General features: G+C 38.9%; 1 protein-coding gene across 1 annotated transcript in view; it reads right to left on the bottom strand.

Annotated features, from left to right (window-relative positions):
• Window positions 1-16,301, bottom strand: part of RAB8B (RAB8B, member RAS oncogene family) — a 77,425-nt gene extending 61,124 nt beyond the window's left edge. Inside the window, exon 1 of the mRNA XM_027852210.1 lies at window positions 16,145-16,301. Coding sequence (XP_027708011.1) covers window positions 16,145-16,268 — 124 coding nt within the window. The 5' untranslated portion in view covers window positions 16,269-16,301. The remainder of the gene's footprint in view (window positions 1-16,144) is intronic.
• Between the last annotated feature and the right edge of the window lie 612 nt (window positions 16,302-16,913).

Genomic DNA, 16,913 nt, shown 5'->3' with positions numbered 1-16,913 from the left:
CTTTAAGATTTACCAAGCTTACATATGCTAATTACCTTCAAGTTAACTTCCTTATCTGCTTTCAAGGATCAGCTCTGGTACTACTCTTCCATGAAGCAAACCTTCCCAGATCTCCACAAATAGAATGCAAACTCACTAATGGCAGGGACCAGTTTATTTTTTATCTTTATATCCACAATAACTAGCAAAATGTTTTGCCCTCAGTAAGAATTTAATAAATGTTTAATTGAATTAACTAATTTGATGCTCATAATAAACTTGTGAAATAAACAGAAACATTTGCAGGTACTATCTTCATTTTATAGATGAGGAAACTGAGCCTCAGAGAATTTTAAAAATTGAACTATGGTCACAGTGTCAGAATCAGAAGCTAACTTCCAGCATTCTTTCCATTAAAGCAAAATTGCCTCTCAAAGACATAAAAGTGGAACTATTCATCAAGTAGTGGAAATAAAGGCCTAGGTCTATAAAGGAAGTTCAACCTGGAGATGTGGACTGTGAAGTTTTTCACATGAAAATGATAACAGAAGCCACAGAGGCAAATGAGGTCAATAAAAGGAAAGGTAGAAAAGAGATCTGTGGATAGTTCCTTGGGGAATGTCTACATTTAGGAAAAAAGAAGATGAGGAACCAAGGCAGAAGGTATAAGCAGTTGTTAGAGAATCAGAATCATAAGAATGCAGGACTGGAAAATCCAAGGGACAAGACAGTGCCAAGAAGAATTGGAAGCTTATACCTTTATATAACTGAAAACCTGTTTAATTATAATCTTAAATCCTGTTTAATTATAATCCTTTTCCATAGTATCATTTCTGAAATATATTACAAACTTGGCTGCCTTCTTAAGTACTATAATAAACATAAATTGACTTTTTTTATAATTCAAGTTCATTGAACAGTACTGTATTATGCTGTAAAAGAGTGATAATCTCAGGGTCTACTGAGGTATGTAAGGCCTCAATTAAATGACTTTGGACTAAAAGAGTTATTGTACTTAGGCTATTTGATACCTAGTTGTCAAAGTATCTTTCCCATGTTCCCATTTTCTTTACTCTAATTCTAACATTCAATAGGCTATGAAGTTAATTAAACTTAGAACTTTATGTACTTTAAAAGACATGCACTCAGAGATTTCATACTCTTATGAGTAAAGTGTATTGCTTTATTAGTTCATAGACTTTGTGACATCAACTTTAGCTATTTTGAGGACTTTTTTTTTCTTCCTGGTTCTCAAATGTGTTCCAAAGAACTGAGGATGCTAGAGAAATTAGGTGTTACCATATATTAAAACTGAATCTTTATAAGAAAGTTAGTAAATAAAAGGTTGCATAAACTAAAATATGCATTTTTATTGTTAAAAGAAAGATCAAACTAACATGAAAGCTTTTAACTGAGTACACCAAAGGAAGGAAGTTCACAGTTAGTGTTCCAACCACATTCTATCTAGGCCCCACAATTACTAAAACGTACTGTAGGTCCAATGTGAAGAAAGAGCGATAAGGTTTAAGCTATAATTGTATTTCCTTCTAGTTGTGAGTGTGCAACACTCTACCTTAAGCATATAACATTACTTCTCTTAAGGCAGTGTCAAACCTGAAAGTTATAGCCACTGGAAGGAAGCCTTCAAACACAAATTTCCCAGCCCTCTCTCCTACACAGTGTTTTTACATGATCTATTATTTTGGCTTGTAGAAAAGGGCAGTTTTGTTGTGGTTAAAAAAAATATTCTCCCTTAACACGCTTCTTGAAAGCATGGACCTCATAAGAAACTTATAAGCCACTGAAAGTAATTTCCAACAAATAAGACCCTAAAACATGACTTTCCCAGAGAAAGGTCTCTAGATTCATTCATTGGAGAGAGAAACTACAAGTTCAATCACAAGATTCTGTGATTCCTTTAATATAACATTCTCATTTAATGAAAACTATAATTTTCTAGTAGTCATCATAATTATTTAATCATGACCACATACTGAGCACTGTAGCCTTCTTAAGGGTAATTCTATGAAACATAGACTCCACCCATTTTACAGCCTCTGAGAAGTTTTTGAAAGAACTTGTATATAATGGAAAAGGTGCTGGATTTGGAGTCAACCAGGTATGGGTTAGAAATTGGTCTCTGACGCACGTCAGTTATGTGACTATGGACAAGTTATGTATCCACTGTCTTAGCTTCCTTATATTTAAATAGTAATGATACCTACAGTGCCTAACTCATGAGGTTGTGAAGCTCAAATGAGATGCCTGTAAATTCTTTGCAAATCTTCAAAAACTACATAAGTGTTTGCTCTAATTATTATTATATATATGAACTGTAAGCCTGCCTACAATCATCTTTTTTGAAGAGTAAACAAGAAACTACTTCTATTAAATGTGTTATTTACATCTCTTCCTCAGTTTCTACCATAATACTTACAGGACTTAAATATCTGAGTTGAATACAAGTAGAAGAAATTTCTAGTTGTTTTAATTAATTTGTATTAAAATAGAATGCACAGCGATAATGCATTTTCTTAAAAAGTGTCTGTGTGTGTGTGTACATATGTGTGTGTGTGTGTGTGTGTATATGTATGTTCTAGTATTTTTTTCTGAGTTTTTGGTGGCAAAATTGGTATTTAAACCTGGCAAACCCAGTGCCATAAAGACAGATGCTGATACTTTGATATAGTTGATGCTGTAGCATTTGCTTCTCACCAAACAGCATCGTAGTAAAAGAGCAGACTTAGAAGCAGAATGCCTTGATTTGGTTCCTAGGCTGACTACTTATTTACTGTGGGACCTCAAGGAAGTTACATCATCTTCCTGGGTCCTCAGTTTCTGGGTCTGTAAAATGAACAGGCTGTTCTAAATCAGAGGCAGTATGTCACAGTGGACAGAGTGCTAGACTATGGGTTAGGAAGACCTGAGTTCTAATACTGCCTCCGATATTTCCAAGCTGTGTGACTAGTGCCACAATGTCTCCTTTCTATTTTTCATATTACTAGGGATTAAAACAACATGAGCATTTCTATATAAAACAACACTTAATTATAGATACAAATTCTTATTACAACCCAATAAAACTTCTAGAAGCAGTATTTATTAAACTTCTTTTAGATGAGGACTTACTTTCTTTGGATATTCTTTGGGTATACTGACAGCCTTTACTCATAGTTTGCTTTTTTCAGAGGATGGATGTTAATTTGCATATCTAACAAGGGAACCATAATCAACTTCTAATGATCTTTGGTAAAAGGGAACTAAATCAACTGACTGAAAATCATTAGTAATGCCCAAACTCCATTTTAGGCAAGAGTTTCCAATTCCACCCTCATCAAATCTATTAAAAGTAGACTGAAAAAGAAAGGCAGAATAAAGTTTGGGTATTTGGGATTTCCTAATTTTCTCCCCTCCAACTATGGTACTGAGGTGCTATCAAGCAGTAAAATGACCAAAAGGCGGTCAACTCAAGGGTAACTGGGTAGTAAGTAGCATGAGTCATCTCCAATTTGAGACAATTAACCCTCCACCACAACTAAGTTATCCTTCTTTAATGCTCTAGTTCAACAGCTCTCCAAAAAGATAAAAGTTAAACCTCTTCCTCTCTGAGGAATGTGAACTACTTTGCCTTTTCAAAATTCATAGATTTGCTATGGAAGAATTACCTATAAACACTTTGCAATTCACATCTACAAAGAAAAACAAAGTATGTTTTACAAATTCAACTCCTATACTAAATAAGCAAATGCTCTATAGAACAAAAAATGATCACGCTTCAACTTTTAGACGGTCATTGTATCAGAATGGTTTCCCCCCAAAACTTTACTCTAACACATCAGAGATCTGCTTCCTTCGACTGTGTCTTTTAAAAATTTTTAATAGACGGAATGATTCAGAGAAAACAGATCCAGATTTTTAAAAACAGTTTCTATGAAGCACTTTGCCAAAATATGCAGCTATCTCACTAGGATTGGGGCAACATTTCTAGGTATAGGTTCCAGTGCCCCTAAACAGCTTTGTTATATGGCAAATTCTGTCAACCTCTTTGTAACCTTTTTTCCCCCCATGGAGGAATTAATGGAGTGGAAATCAATGTTATCCAGACTTTGGTAGAGTGCTTTGACATCCTAAATGATACTATAGGACTACAAAAGGGATTATCATAAATATATTTAATGTTTGTTGACGGATGACAATGTGTTTGAGATTAATAATACTTGTTACTTGTATGTATAATTTCAATTAACACACAAAAAAAGAAGAGTTTTAAAACTGTCAGTAGGGAGCTAAGATTAAAATATTGAACTCCTGGAGACAAAGAACTGACCGGAAAAATCTCCAAAGGTTCAGTAGTAGGTAATTCTGAGGAGTCAAAGATTAATTTTGCTGAATGCTACAGGTAGTAAAGAAAGGAAACACTCAACTATAGCAAGGAAAACAATAGTCATTGTACCGTGAGCTTCTGAAAGCTCAGATTTTAATCATGTCACACAAAGTAATCCTCTGAGTTTAGCTACACAAAGTATGTTTTCAGTGTTTCTTTCTCTTTCACTATTAACAATGTGACAGTGGGCTAGAGTAGAGAGAGCACTGGAGTCAAACCTGGGTTCAAATCCTGCCCCTATCACCTTCTATCTCTGTGACCTTTGGCCAGTCCATTAACTACTCCAACTCTTCAGTTTTCTCACCTGCACAATAAAAGGGTCTTTAAGGTCCCTTCCAGCTCTAAATTTATTATCCTGTAAAGCATGAAGACAGCTTTGCAAATAATTCAAGACATATTAAGCATCCATGTATGACGCAAAGCCTAGTAAGTCTCTATCAGCCTGCCTCCATGAAGCTTCCAATCTAATAGGAGTATAAGTACACAGATAACTCTAATACACCATAATACACTATTCATTCATTACAGAGGTTCAAAACAAAATGTTACCTGAAATTCCAGGGTGAAAAAAATTCTCACAAAGACAGAATCAGGGAAGATTTTGTGAAGGAATTAGCATTTGAGTTGGGTAAGAAGGTTAAAAAGAACTTTTTTTTATTTAAAAGATGAGTAGGAAATTCAACAGCTGAAAAAGGAGAGAGAACATACTTAGCAAAGGGAATGGCATAAGGGAAAAAAAAGGAAAGGAAAAAAAGGGGGGGAAAAGGAAAGCACAGAGTAATTCAAGGAGCAGAAAATATTCCAATTTGACTCTAGGATGGTGCTAATTTGCACAAGACTTCTATGGGCTTTGAATACCATGTCAAGTTTCATTTTATTTGGTAAACAATAGGAAGTGCTGGAAAGATTGATCAGTGGAATGACTGGGTTAGAACCAGATCTATGCATTAAGATGGAAGACCTTCATTTTCCAAAGCTCACCCTCATCCTACATAACTTTTTTGGGGAGGAAGAAAGAGGAGAGAGAGGAAGAGAGAAAGGAAACCACGTGGTTTGTGTCTGACACCCCCCTCTCACTTGGAAGTGTTCACAAAGTGTTTATTAAAGGTTAACATTCCTCCCCTTACTTTCACACAACTATAATAACTTTTAACTTATTCATTTCTTCTATTTTTTTCAGTTCCACCTTTCTTGTCCTCCCAAAAACGTCTTTAAAAGGCAAAATGCCAGAAAAAAAACAAAAGCCAGAACACAGAAAAAGGAAGAAAAACTTTATTCAATACAACTAAGCAGGATAAAGGAAGCACTGATTTGGAGTAGCCAGGTGGCACCATGGTATACTGAGCACAGAGCCTGGAGTCAGAAAGATATGAGTTCAAATCCAGCTTCAGACACTTACTAGCTGTGTGGCTCTGGTCAAGTCACTTAACCTTTGTCTACCTCAGTTTCTTCAACTGTAAAATGGGGATAATGATATCATTTAACTCCCAGGGTTATTGAGAGGATCAAATAAGGTAATAAAGTCAATCCTCAACTTTAGGGGACAACGTTCCTAAAAAATGGTGCTTCAGTAAAAAAAAAGCAAATGTTGACACATTGAACCTATGGGAAATAGTGAAGTAGGTCCCCAAGACCACCAAAAACTGTAATTTTTTGCTAGAGATTGCTGAAAATACAGTTTTTTGGATACAATTCTTTATAACAAAACTTAAATTCTGACATGTACTTTTTCTAACACAGTAACAATGAAATAACCCATAAAATGTAGGAGAGGAGAGGCAACCCAAGGAGAGATGACAGGGGGCATAGGGTCTGTGAGATCATAAGAACCCCACCCCCAGGTAAAAAAGAGAGAAAGATTCAACCTGCCATCTCTACTCTCCCTTTCAGCTCTGTTGAACTGTTACCTGAAGCCTCAGGGTGAGTCTCTGCCCCTTCCAAGCTTGTAACTTCCACGGCAGGGGAGGCTCAGCCCTGCTGGGACCAGCTCTATACCAGCTAGATTCAGGGGGGCTGTGGTGCTCTGTGCTGCATCAGGCTGGACACTTGGGATTCCAGCACAGGCAGTGGGGGAGGCAGGACACTCAGTCTACCTGGGGAGCTCCTGCCAGAATTCAAAAGCACATTGCACCTCTCTTTTTTTTCTCCACTGCATATAGCTATGAATGTGCATGAAAGTGAAAGTGAGGTTACTAATAAAAATCACATGAATGCTTGAAGTCACAAAAGTTAAACATGCAAATGTTGAGAATTGACTGTAACTGTGAAGTGCTCAGCACAATGCCTGGAACATAGTAGGTGTTATATAAATGTTAGCTATTATTATTCTGGTACCAATGAAAGCATCTTATTGTTTTTTACCTGAAGCCCATCTTTAGAAAAAATAAAAACTACATTTCAAATTTTGATCTACTTACTATTACCTACTAAATAATATTCCAGTAACCAAAATCCATAGGCAACTTTAAAAGGCAGATGATGGTGGATAGTGTGCTGTACTTAAGTAAGAAGACCTGTGTTCAAAAATCCCACTTTGGACACTCACCAGCTGAGTGACCACCAGCAAATCACATCCAAATCTGTTTCCTCATCTGTAAAATGAGGATAATAACACCTGAAGTATCTATCCCTTCATGGGTTTGTAGTAAGGATCAAGTAAGATAATTTATGTAAATTGCTTTGAAAACTTTTTAAGGGACACTGTAAGCATCAGTTATTATAAAGACAGAAGTACCTCTTTTTAAAATTCTAATTAATATAAAAATGGGGAAAAAAACAAAAAAAGGAAGTCATAGAACAAGAGTATCAAAGAGCTAGAGCTGAAGTTCAAATACATACGAAAATATCACAATTTTAGAAGCATCACCTGATCACATACAATAGCTTCCTATCAATAACATTTTAATCTTTAAATCTATAATTAACATATAATACAAAGCAATGTAATTTTAAGAGTACCCCGTATCTGTTCTTTGATATAATGGCAATATGTTAGAATGGTTTTTTTTGAGGCCATCAGGTTTAAGTGACATGTCCAGGGTCACACAGCTAGTAAGTGTCTGAGGGCAAATTTGACCTCAGGTCCTCCTGACTCCAGGAGTGGTGCTCTATCCATTGGTTAGAATTTTTTAAAATGGTGATAGCTGCCAATCTGTAATATGTTTTACTTTGGTCTTAAATTTTATTTCTGCTTTGCTAAGGACAAATACTAATAACTAAACATCAGTTTTACTCTAGACAATATGTTGAGCATATGGTATACAACTAAATCTATACAGTAAGTATTAATATACATATTCTCTTTTACAAAAGGGTTTGATTTAGTCAGCTCAAACTCTTAACAACTCTAACCCACTTCCCTATATGGGGCATAGAACAGCAACAAACACAGTTCCATCTGCCAATTAAAAATAAGGAAGAAACTGTTAATAGGCACCTGTTGCATTGTTTCAGGCTAATAAGCAAAGACAAAGAGGAAATGGCTCTTCCAGTGCAGACTAAGGGATTTCATCCATTTTTGATTTGGTATTCTTCATTACTTTTATTTATTAAAGGAAAGAAATTGGAGTATTAAATCTGCCACAGTTTAACAATTTGGAAAGGTCAATAGATAAATAAAATGCCCTCATCCTAAGATATCACTTTAAAATTGTGGCTTTACTGTGCATACCTTTTGACCTAGCAATATCACTACTATGTTTGTATCCCAAAGAGATTTAAAAAGAAAAATAGGAAAAATCTCTATATTTACAAAAACATTTATAGCAGCTTTTAGTGGTGGCAAAGAATTAAAAATTGAAGGGATGCCTATCAATTGGGGAATGGCTAAATAAACTATGGTATATAATTGTGATGGAATACTACTGAGCTATAAGAAATAATGAGCAGGATGATTTCAGAAAAACCTAAAAAGACTTACAAGAACTGATGAAAAGTGAAATGAGCAAAGCCAGGAGAACACTGTACACAGTAACAGCAATACTGTACAATGATCAACTGTGAATAACTTAGTTATTCTTAGCAATACAGTGATCCAAGACAATTACGAAGGACTTAACATGAAAAATGCTATTCACCTCCAGAGAAAGAACTGATGGAATTGAATGTAGATGAAAGCATAATGGTTTTTTTTTAAAACTTTCTTTGTTTTTCTTTTTTCTTTTTGGTCTGTGTTTTCTTTCACAACATAACTAATATGGAAATGTTTTGTATGACTGCACATGGATAACCTTTATCAAACTGCTTTCTCTACAGGGGCAGGGGAAGGATGGTGGGAGAGAGTTTGAAACTCAAAATTGTAAAAAGCAAAAGATAAAATTGTTTTACATATAATTGGAAAAAATAAAATACTTTTTAAATTGAGGCTTTAAAAAATGCATCAGATAAATTTGGGGAGGAATGTCACCGGGATGCAGGAGTGGATATTTGGTCGTTTGTTAGTGTTCAAGTACAATTACTCCCACCCATCTTCATTTTTATTCAAATTTAATCCAGTAACTTGAAATGCCCTAAGGGCTAACTTCAATCAAAGTAACTGTATGTGGGAGAGTGCATTGACAACTGAGAGAATAGTATGGATGAAGAAAGGCCCTAAAAGGTAGTTAAAATCTTACCAGGCCTGGAAGGAAGTTAGGGATTCCAAGAACTCCATATTCTTTTTAGTTCCACTTACACAGTCTTTTGGGCAGCTAGGTGGTGAAGTGGATAGAGTACTCACCCTTAAGTGAGGAGGACCTGAGTTCAAAAATGACCTCAAACTCATAATAGGTATGTGACTCTGGACAAGTCACTTAAGTATGTTTGCCTCAGTTTCCTCATCTGTAAAAATGAGCTGGAGAAGAAAATGGCAAACTACTCCAGCATCTTTACCAAAAAAACCGTAAATGCAGTCATGAAGTGTCAGATACAACTGAAAAGGACTGAATAACAACATGCACTTTTTGTCAGATTCACTTTAATAACTAATTCAAAAACAACTTCTAATTTTCACCTACATTCAACTCACTACCCTATCACCTATCAAAATGACACATATTTAGTTATTTTTACCTTTCTTGGTTAATCTCTCCTGACAAGGAGTTGCTCCTTAAATTGTTATTATGTATCAAACTCAAATAGTAATGGACCCCTGCAGGCTACTGACTGAGAAAACTACAAATTAATATTAATCATATTGCATTGTATTTGCATTTATTTTATTAAATATTTCTCAATGACATTTTAATCTGGTTCAGGCTGTAAGCCACACTACAATGAGCTAACCCCTGCAGTGAGTTACAACTCTGGTGTAAGACACTTTCGGCAACTCTTCCTGAGTCCATTTATTCTTAAACCATAGCTATAGGTTTTATCCAGAATTCTCATATTCCACACCCTATCCTTAATATCCAGCAGCTAGCTGGTGTAATGGTCAAAGTGCTCACTGGGACCTGAACTCAAATCCTGCCTCAGATACCTACTAGTTGGGTGACCTTGAATAGTCACTTAATGTCTTGGTGTCTCAGTTTCTTCATCTGGAAAATGAGGGTGTCAGATTCAAAGACCTCTAAGGTCTGTTTTAGCTCGAGATTCAACACAGTGCCTGGCACAAAGTACGCATTTAATATATACCTGTTCTATCTATCAATCTATTTGTTGAAATCTGTAATTCTTTGATCCACTCAATTTTTTAGTTCATTATAACATTCACATTACTATTTTGGTAGCACTACTTTTACCCTACAGCACCTATTACTAAGTACTATTTTTTCTGAACAGTAGTTAGTATAAAAGGTACCACACGATGTCAGAGTAAACAATATTTAGGTGGCATGTCTGTTGATAACTTCAAAAGAATAAGACAGTCTCTGAAATTATGTATTATGTATAAAATATTTACTTTCCAGTTATATATTCCTTATATAAAATGAAACAAATAAGATAAATAGATATGTATGTATGAATGAATATATGCCTATGTATATGTAGAGAAAGAGAGAGACAAGAGACAGAGAGAGAATCAACAGACAGGTACTTTTTTCCCCCTCATCTCTTCACTGGGAACAAGGTTATTCATTATAACTATAAAACATTCAATTTTGTTCTATTATCATTATGTATTATACATTGTTTTCCTGGTTCTGTCTATTTTACTATGCATCAGTTCATACAAGTCTTAGCATGTTCCTCTGAATTCCTCATGTTTGACACTTCTTACAGCATACATACCACAATTTGTTCAGCCATTCCCCAACTGGTGGGCACAAAATGATCTAATGTTATTGGCTTAGTTATACTCAACTTTTATAAACATACTGAAACTGAATGGATCTTTTTTGCCACAATGAGCATGAAAATGAGTTTTCAGATGATCATAAATTTAGAATTGGGAAAGAGTCTCAAAGGTAATTTAGTCCAACCCCCTTATTTTACAGAACAGAAAACGAAGGTTTGGACAGGTTAAGTGATTTGCCCAAGGTCACAGGAAGTAAGCAGTATAGCTGAGATTGGAACCCAGGTACTTAGACTCCAAATCCAGTACTTTCCACTGCCCCTACGATGTTCTAAATTTCAATAATTTTAATGCACTTTGATCTCCTAACCTGAAATTATGGAGCACAAGAAATAAGCAAAAAGAAGTGAGCAAAGTATAGGTACGTGGGTTAACTATTTCCCTGAACAAATTGAGTCAATTGATGCAAACAGGAATGTTTTAAATTTCCAAATATAATTCTAACTTCCTAACTGGAAAAAGTTAGCAGCCTGACCTAGAGTGCTATATTCCTTGTCCTAAGAAGAGAAGTCCTGAATGACCATAAATGTTCAGATAAAAGTTCTGGATGGTGAGTGGAGAAACCTAGGTTCTTGATTTCCAGCTGGGTCAGCTGGGTTACTCGGACAAGTCACTTCACTTTCATTCTACGTTTTCTCATTTATAAAATGAAAAGGTTGCACTAAATGATATCTCAGAATCCTTCCAACTGAAAAAATCTATATTATGATTCTAAGTAGAGGTAGATTTTGATTACTTAGTAAATATGGAAACAAATAAATAGCATGGGGTGAGGAGTTCAACAAAGGGAAATTACACTGATCTGTATCGTCTTCAAAACTATACTGTCGACTCCAAGAGGGTAGGGATCATTTTTCTTTTCTTTTTTTTTTTATCTCCCACATGATTATGGGCACACACTCAGTACTTACTAAGTGCATGTTAGTTGATGCATATACTAAAAACTTAAGTCACTCCCTGGTGTAAAGAAGTCTGAGAGGAAGAGATGATTCTTTCCAAGGAATGACAGCAGTTTGGATCTTACTCAATTTAATTAGGAAACCTGTGGCAGCCCTCCTCAGAACTCTGATAGAAAACCTCCACAAATTGCACATAAGTTTTTAGGAAAATAGCAATGACTCAGGAGGTAGGAGGTAGTCCCCTTTATCTGTTCTAATATAAACCTTTTGCCCAGCCTTAGCTACAGTACTATTGCTAAAAACTCCATCAACTCCACTCTTACACCTGTGATTACAGAAGACTTGGTACTTTCTACCGAAGGTTAGGTTAGTGTCTTACCACACCCCCCCCAACACCTGATTTCGTAAGGTTTCATGGAATCTAAATTCATCCACTATTTCAAAAGACTGTTATTTGTTACTTTCTGTCAGGTCACCCCTTTTTACCTATACATTCCAAGGACAATATGAGATCTAAAATCCCATGAGAGAAGATTCAATTTTATTCCTGCTTCTTACCTTAAACTGACACGTGGAACTGCTACGAATGACTTAATAAATGCTACCCTCCACAGAAGTTGTATTTCAACAATTTAAAAATAGATTTTTTTCAGAAACAAGTATTAAAATTCTTCACAATGAAAAGCATTTTATGAAACTATTATTTTAAAGGGAAATAAATAAAAAGCAACTCATAGACATCCTTATGATAAACATATGAAATATAATGAAAATAAAAATAATGGAACAAAAAAAGAGCAAGTAAAAATAAACAAATGTCTGAGAAATTTATCTGAAATAGTACTGACGGATTCTGTTCCCTTCAACTCTAAAGGAGATCAGGAAACAATATGATACTCAACTTATCTGCAAATTCCCTATACTATCTACAGGCAAGAGCATACTCTCAACAAAGAAAAAAAGGAGTGTTCTGTAGTTTTGAAATTAGTAACATCTTAAGACATTAACTCCTTTTAGTTTGTATATCAGTTCCTACAAAACCCCTTATGAAAACACGTAAAGGATGGCATTTAAAATCTGCTTCCTCAGAAAAGAAAAAATCCCACTGAAGACTGCACCTCTGTCACACACGTGTTAAGAACCAGCAGGCCAAACTTCCCTAAACTCTTAACACTAAGAGTTTAGTTTAGACAGTCAAGTTTGGATTCAATCAAAGGACTGCACTTGAGGACCTAGAGGGTTACATGTGGCCTGGAGGCCACAGGTTCCCCACCCCTGATTAAGTCCCTATGAAAATTAGGAGGCAAATGAGCTAATTTTAAAAAATAATATTTGGCTTATAAAATATGACAAAATAGTTATTTTTAACCTACATGTAGAGATAAAAACCATAAAGGTGGATGACTCAAACATACCCTCCCCAAAAGTACCTCTTTTGGTGGTTCCTAATCCAGCAATTCATAATGAAACAAGTTATAAGTACTATATTCATATATGTAAGAATGACATACTAATAAGGCTTTGAAGTTCATGGGTTAATTTGCTAGGAAAATCATAGTTGTTTCTTACTCAGGTACTTCTTTAATAAGAAAAATTAAAGCAATACCCACTCTGTACCCAGCACAAAATCAGCTTTAATTCTAATATGAAGTTTGCAGCAAGATTGCTACATATATTGCTACATACCTGAAAACACAATGGCTACCAGTAGCAAAGTTACAAGGTCAGTTCCCAGCTAAACCAAAAAACCCTTGTCAAATCAATTAGAAGTCACCAACTGAGGTAAACAGCACGTTGTAAATACATTTAACAAGTAATTATGAAAACCACAGAAAGATATACACCAGAGCTAAGGAGGAAAGAGCATAAGATAACATTCTTTGGCTAGGAAGTTAATGAACATTTACACTTTTAAAAACAAACAAAAGTAAAAACCTGAAGGTGTAGCTTCAGAAAAAGAAAAGTCACAAATTCCTTCAGTTACAACAATTTAATACTTAGTATCAATTAAAAATTCAATCATTCCACTGACGCTGGCTTATATCTTCGTCTCTTACATTTGATCCAAAAGAAGTAAAAGCATAGGGAAGTGGAAGTTACTATGGAAAGTATCCAGCACCCCTCCTCCTTTCCATTTCTTCTCCAAGTCTGTCATATTTTCTCCCCCAATGTCTTCCTCTACTCACATCACATTTACTTTCCTTTTTTTATTTTACTTTTACTGTCTCTTTTTCCTATCAGCCCATTCTTTATCCTCGTTTCTTTCCTTCACCACTTGTTCTCTATACTCCCACCCTAATTTTTCCTGCTCCAGTGATCCCTTTCTCCAGGACCCCCACAGCCCCATTCCCCCCTTTTTACTCCATTTCCCTATTCTTATCTCTTTCAGTTCTCCACTCCCCGACACTTATCTAGATTAAGACTCCTCTTGTTCTAAAATCTCCTTCAATATTCCACTTTCCCATTTTCGTCCTTTTTCCTATCCCATTATTGCTCTCTTCTTTCCTGTCTCCCTCTAGCTTGGCTCTCCCAATTACCTCCATTAAGTCCTATCTCCTCCAGTCTCCTATTTCTGTCCTCTACAGTTCTTCTCCTGTCACCCATTTTCCCCCTTTACTTTCCTCTTCCTATACTGCCTCATTCTCTCCTTTCCTCTGGTATCTTCTCTCCCTAACCTTTTACCCCCTTTTCACCCTCTCCCCCTCTCCTTAACTTAACCTTCTTCCCATACTCACAAAGTTCCCTTCTTCCCTATTCTGTTCTCCTCTCTTAATCATGTTTCTATTCCTTCCATGCTCCCCTCTTCAAGGTCTACCCCTCTCATATTTCAGGTTTCGTTTTCCCCTCCCTCCTCTACCCTCCAGTCACTCCCCCATGTTTTCCTCCTGTCCTCTCTGGTCCCTCTTTTGACTTCCTCTCATTGCCTCCTATATTCATGTACTCCTCCCTCTTCTGTCTCCTGGTCTCCTCCCATATCTCCATGCTCTACTCCCTCCTGTCCCCCATGTTCCATCTTCTCTCATCCCTCTTTCCCATTTCTTGTCCTATTTCCTCTCTTGTCCCTGTTTTCTTCCTGTTCACCCTACATCCTTCCTCTTCCTCCATGTACCCCTCTTATGTCCCTCCCCATGCTCTACTTTCTTCTGTTCCCCTCTTGTTCCCCTCTTATTCCTTTTTTCCCCAATCATATCCCGCTCCTTCCTATCCCCAGAACATCCCCTTTTGTCCTCTCTATACCCCATTCTTTCCTCCTTCATGTTCTCTTCTCTTCTGTCCTTCCTCCTTCCCATCCTCCTTGTTCCCCATGCCCCTTTTTACCATGTTCTTTCTCACCCTACATTCCCTTTCTTCCCGTACTCTGTCATGTGTCCCCTGCCCCCCACTTCCACCTTGATGTTCCCTCCTTTCACCCATGTTCTCTTTCCTGTCCCCTCATATTCCTCCCTTCTTATCTCCACATACCCCTCTTTCCTCCCACCTGTCTCAAACTTTGTTCTCCTTCTTCCCTCTTGACTCCTCCATGCGTTTTCTTTCCTCCCTCCTGTCCCCTTCATGCTCCCTCTCTTTCCTTCCTCCTTTTCTACCATACTCTCCCCCTCCAAGTCTTATCATTCTTCCCTCCTATCCCCTCATCTCTCCACTTCCCCAGTCCTGGTCCTGGGCTCTTCCCTCCTGTCCATCCATAGTGTCCCCTATATCCCCTTTCTCTTCGGTCTCCTGTCTCATGATCTCCTCCCTTGAACCATGTTCCCTGTCTCTCCTTCCTCCTGTCCCCCCATGGTCTCTCCCTTGGTTCCCCTCTCACCTTTCTTTTATCCCCTCTGGTTTCCTCTCTTGTACCCCTCTATACCCCTCTCTGCTCCCTCCAGTCTTCATCGTCCTCCATGATCTCCTCCCTTGTTCCCTCTCTCTCCTCACCTCTATCCCACTATGGTCTCCTCCCTTGGCTCTTTACCCCCTCTCTCCCTCCATCCCCCATGGTCTTCCTCTTGTCCCCTCTCTCTCCTCCCTTCTATGCCACTGTGGTCCCCTCTCTTGTTCCCCTATGCTCCCCACTGTCTCCCATGGTCTCTCCCTCGCCCCTCTCCTCACACCTATCCCCCAGGGTCTCCCCACCCCTCTGTTCAGTTCCCCCCTCTGTCCCCTTTCTCTTCTCCCTCCAGTCCCCCAGGATCTCCTCCCTATCCTCTCTCTCTCCTCTCCCCATCTCCTCCGTAGTCCCCCTCCTCTCCCCTTGTCCTGTCTATCTCCTCCCGCCATCCCCCTGGATCTCCCCACTTGTCCCCCCCTCTCTCTGCTCCCCCTTCATCCCCTCTCTTCGCTTTCCCCTGTCCCCTAAGGTCTCCCCCCGTCCCCTCTCTCTCTCCTCCCTCTCCCTCTCCGCTGCGTCCCCCCTTTTCCTCCCACCCCGTCCCCCCAGGGTGTTTCCCTGTGCCCTCTCTCTCCTCTCCCCCCGCCCCGTCCCCGCGGTCTCTCCCTGTCCCTTCTCCCTGCCCCACGTCCCTCTGTCTCCCCGCCCCGTCCCCCAGGGTCTCCCCCCGCATTTCTAGTTGCTGTCCCCCCCTTCCCTCCCTCCCAGCCATCCCTTCCCCAGCCCTTGCGGCCCCTCACCGATGGTGGAGATGAAGGTGGTGTTGAAAGCGTCCTCGGAGAAGCGGAACAGCAGGCAGGTCTTGCCCACCCCCGAGTCTCCGATCAGCAACAGCTTGAAGAGATAATCGTACGTCTTCGCCATCTTCTCGCTCTGTCCCTCTGACCGAGGAGGGAGCTGAGGGGATGAGGGGCGGAGGGCGGGGGTGTGGCCTCGAGGGAACGGCTTGCCCCGCCCCAGCCCCTCCTCCTCCAGCCTGCGCGCCACGCCCCGCTCGGCCAATCCTGGGGGCCTTCGTCATCACCACCCGCGCCCCGGGGGCCCATGGGACTTGTAGTCCCTCCGTGATCTTCGGGCGTTCCCCAGCTCAGAGATGCGCAACCTTTTGGCGTGGATACGCTAAGCTGAGTAGGGTTCGAAAGACCTACTGCAGACCAATGACCCGGGGTTTTCTCTTTACCCGGAAGGGGACCTTAGGGAAGGGACTAAAATATTTGTTAGCCTTGTCACCTGGGGAGAGAAACTGAATCCCTTTGGTTCTTTGTGTGTCCTTCATGTCGACCACCTCCGATCCTGGACGCCTCCTAATACAGAAGTTTACCCCAGCATTCTCAGGCCAGAAGCGGACCTCCCCTGCGGGGCCGGTGTTCATCAGAGTGGGGTCCTGCCTGCACTACGCTGCCTGCAGATTGTCCGCTGTGTGCTTTAACGCCGACAATATTAATCCCTGAATACCCTACCCTGCAGTTGTCTAGCACCACTTCTAGGCCCTTCCTCCAGCTGTTAGTC

The sequence above is a fragment of the Vombatus ursinus genome, unplaced genomic scaffold (genome assembly GCF_900497805.2).
Source record: "Vombatus ursinus unplaced genomic scaffold, bare-nosed wombat genome assembly UNPS02009205.1, whole genome shotgun sequence".
NCBI lineage: Eukaryota > Metazoa > Chordata > Mammalia > Diprotodontia > Vombatidae > Vombatus > Vombatus ursinus.
Note: the sequence above shows the minus strand (reverse complement) of the source record. Positions and strands in the feature narration are given on the sequence as shown.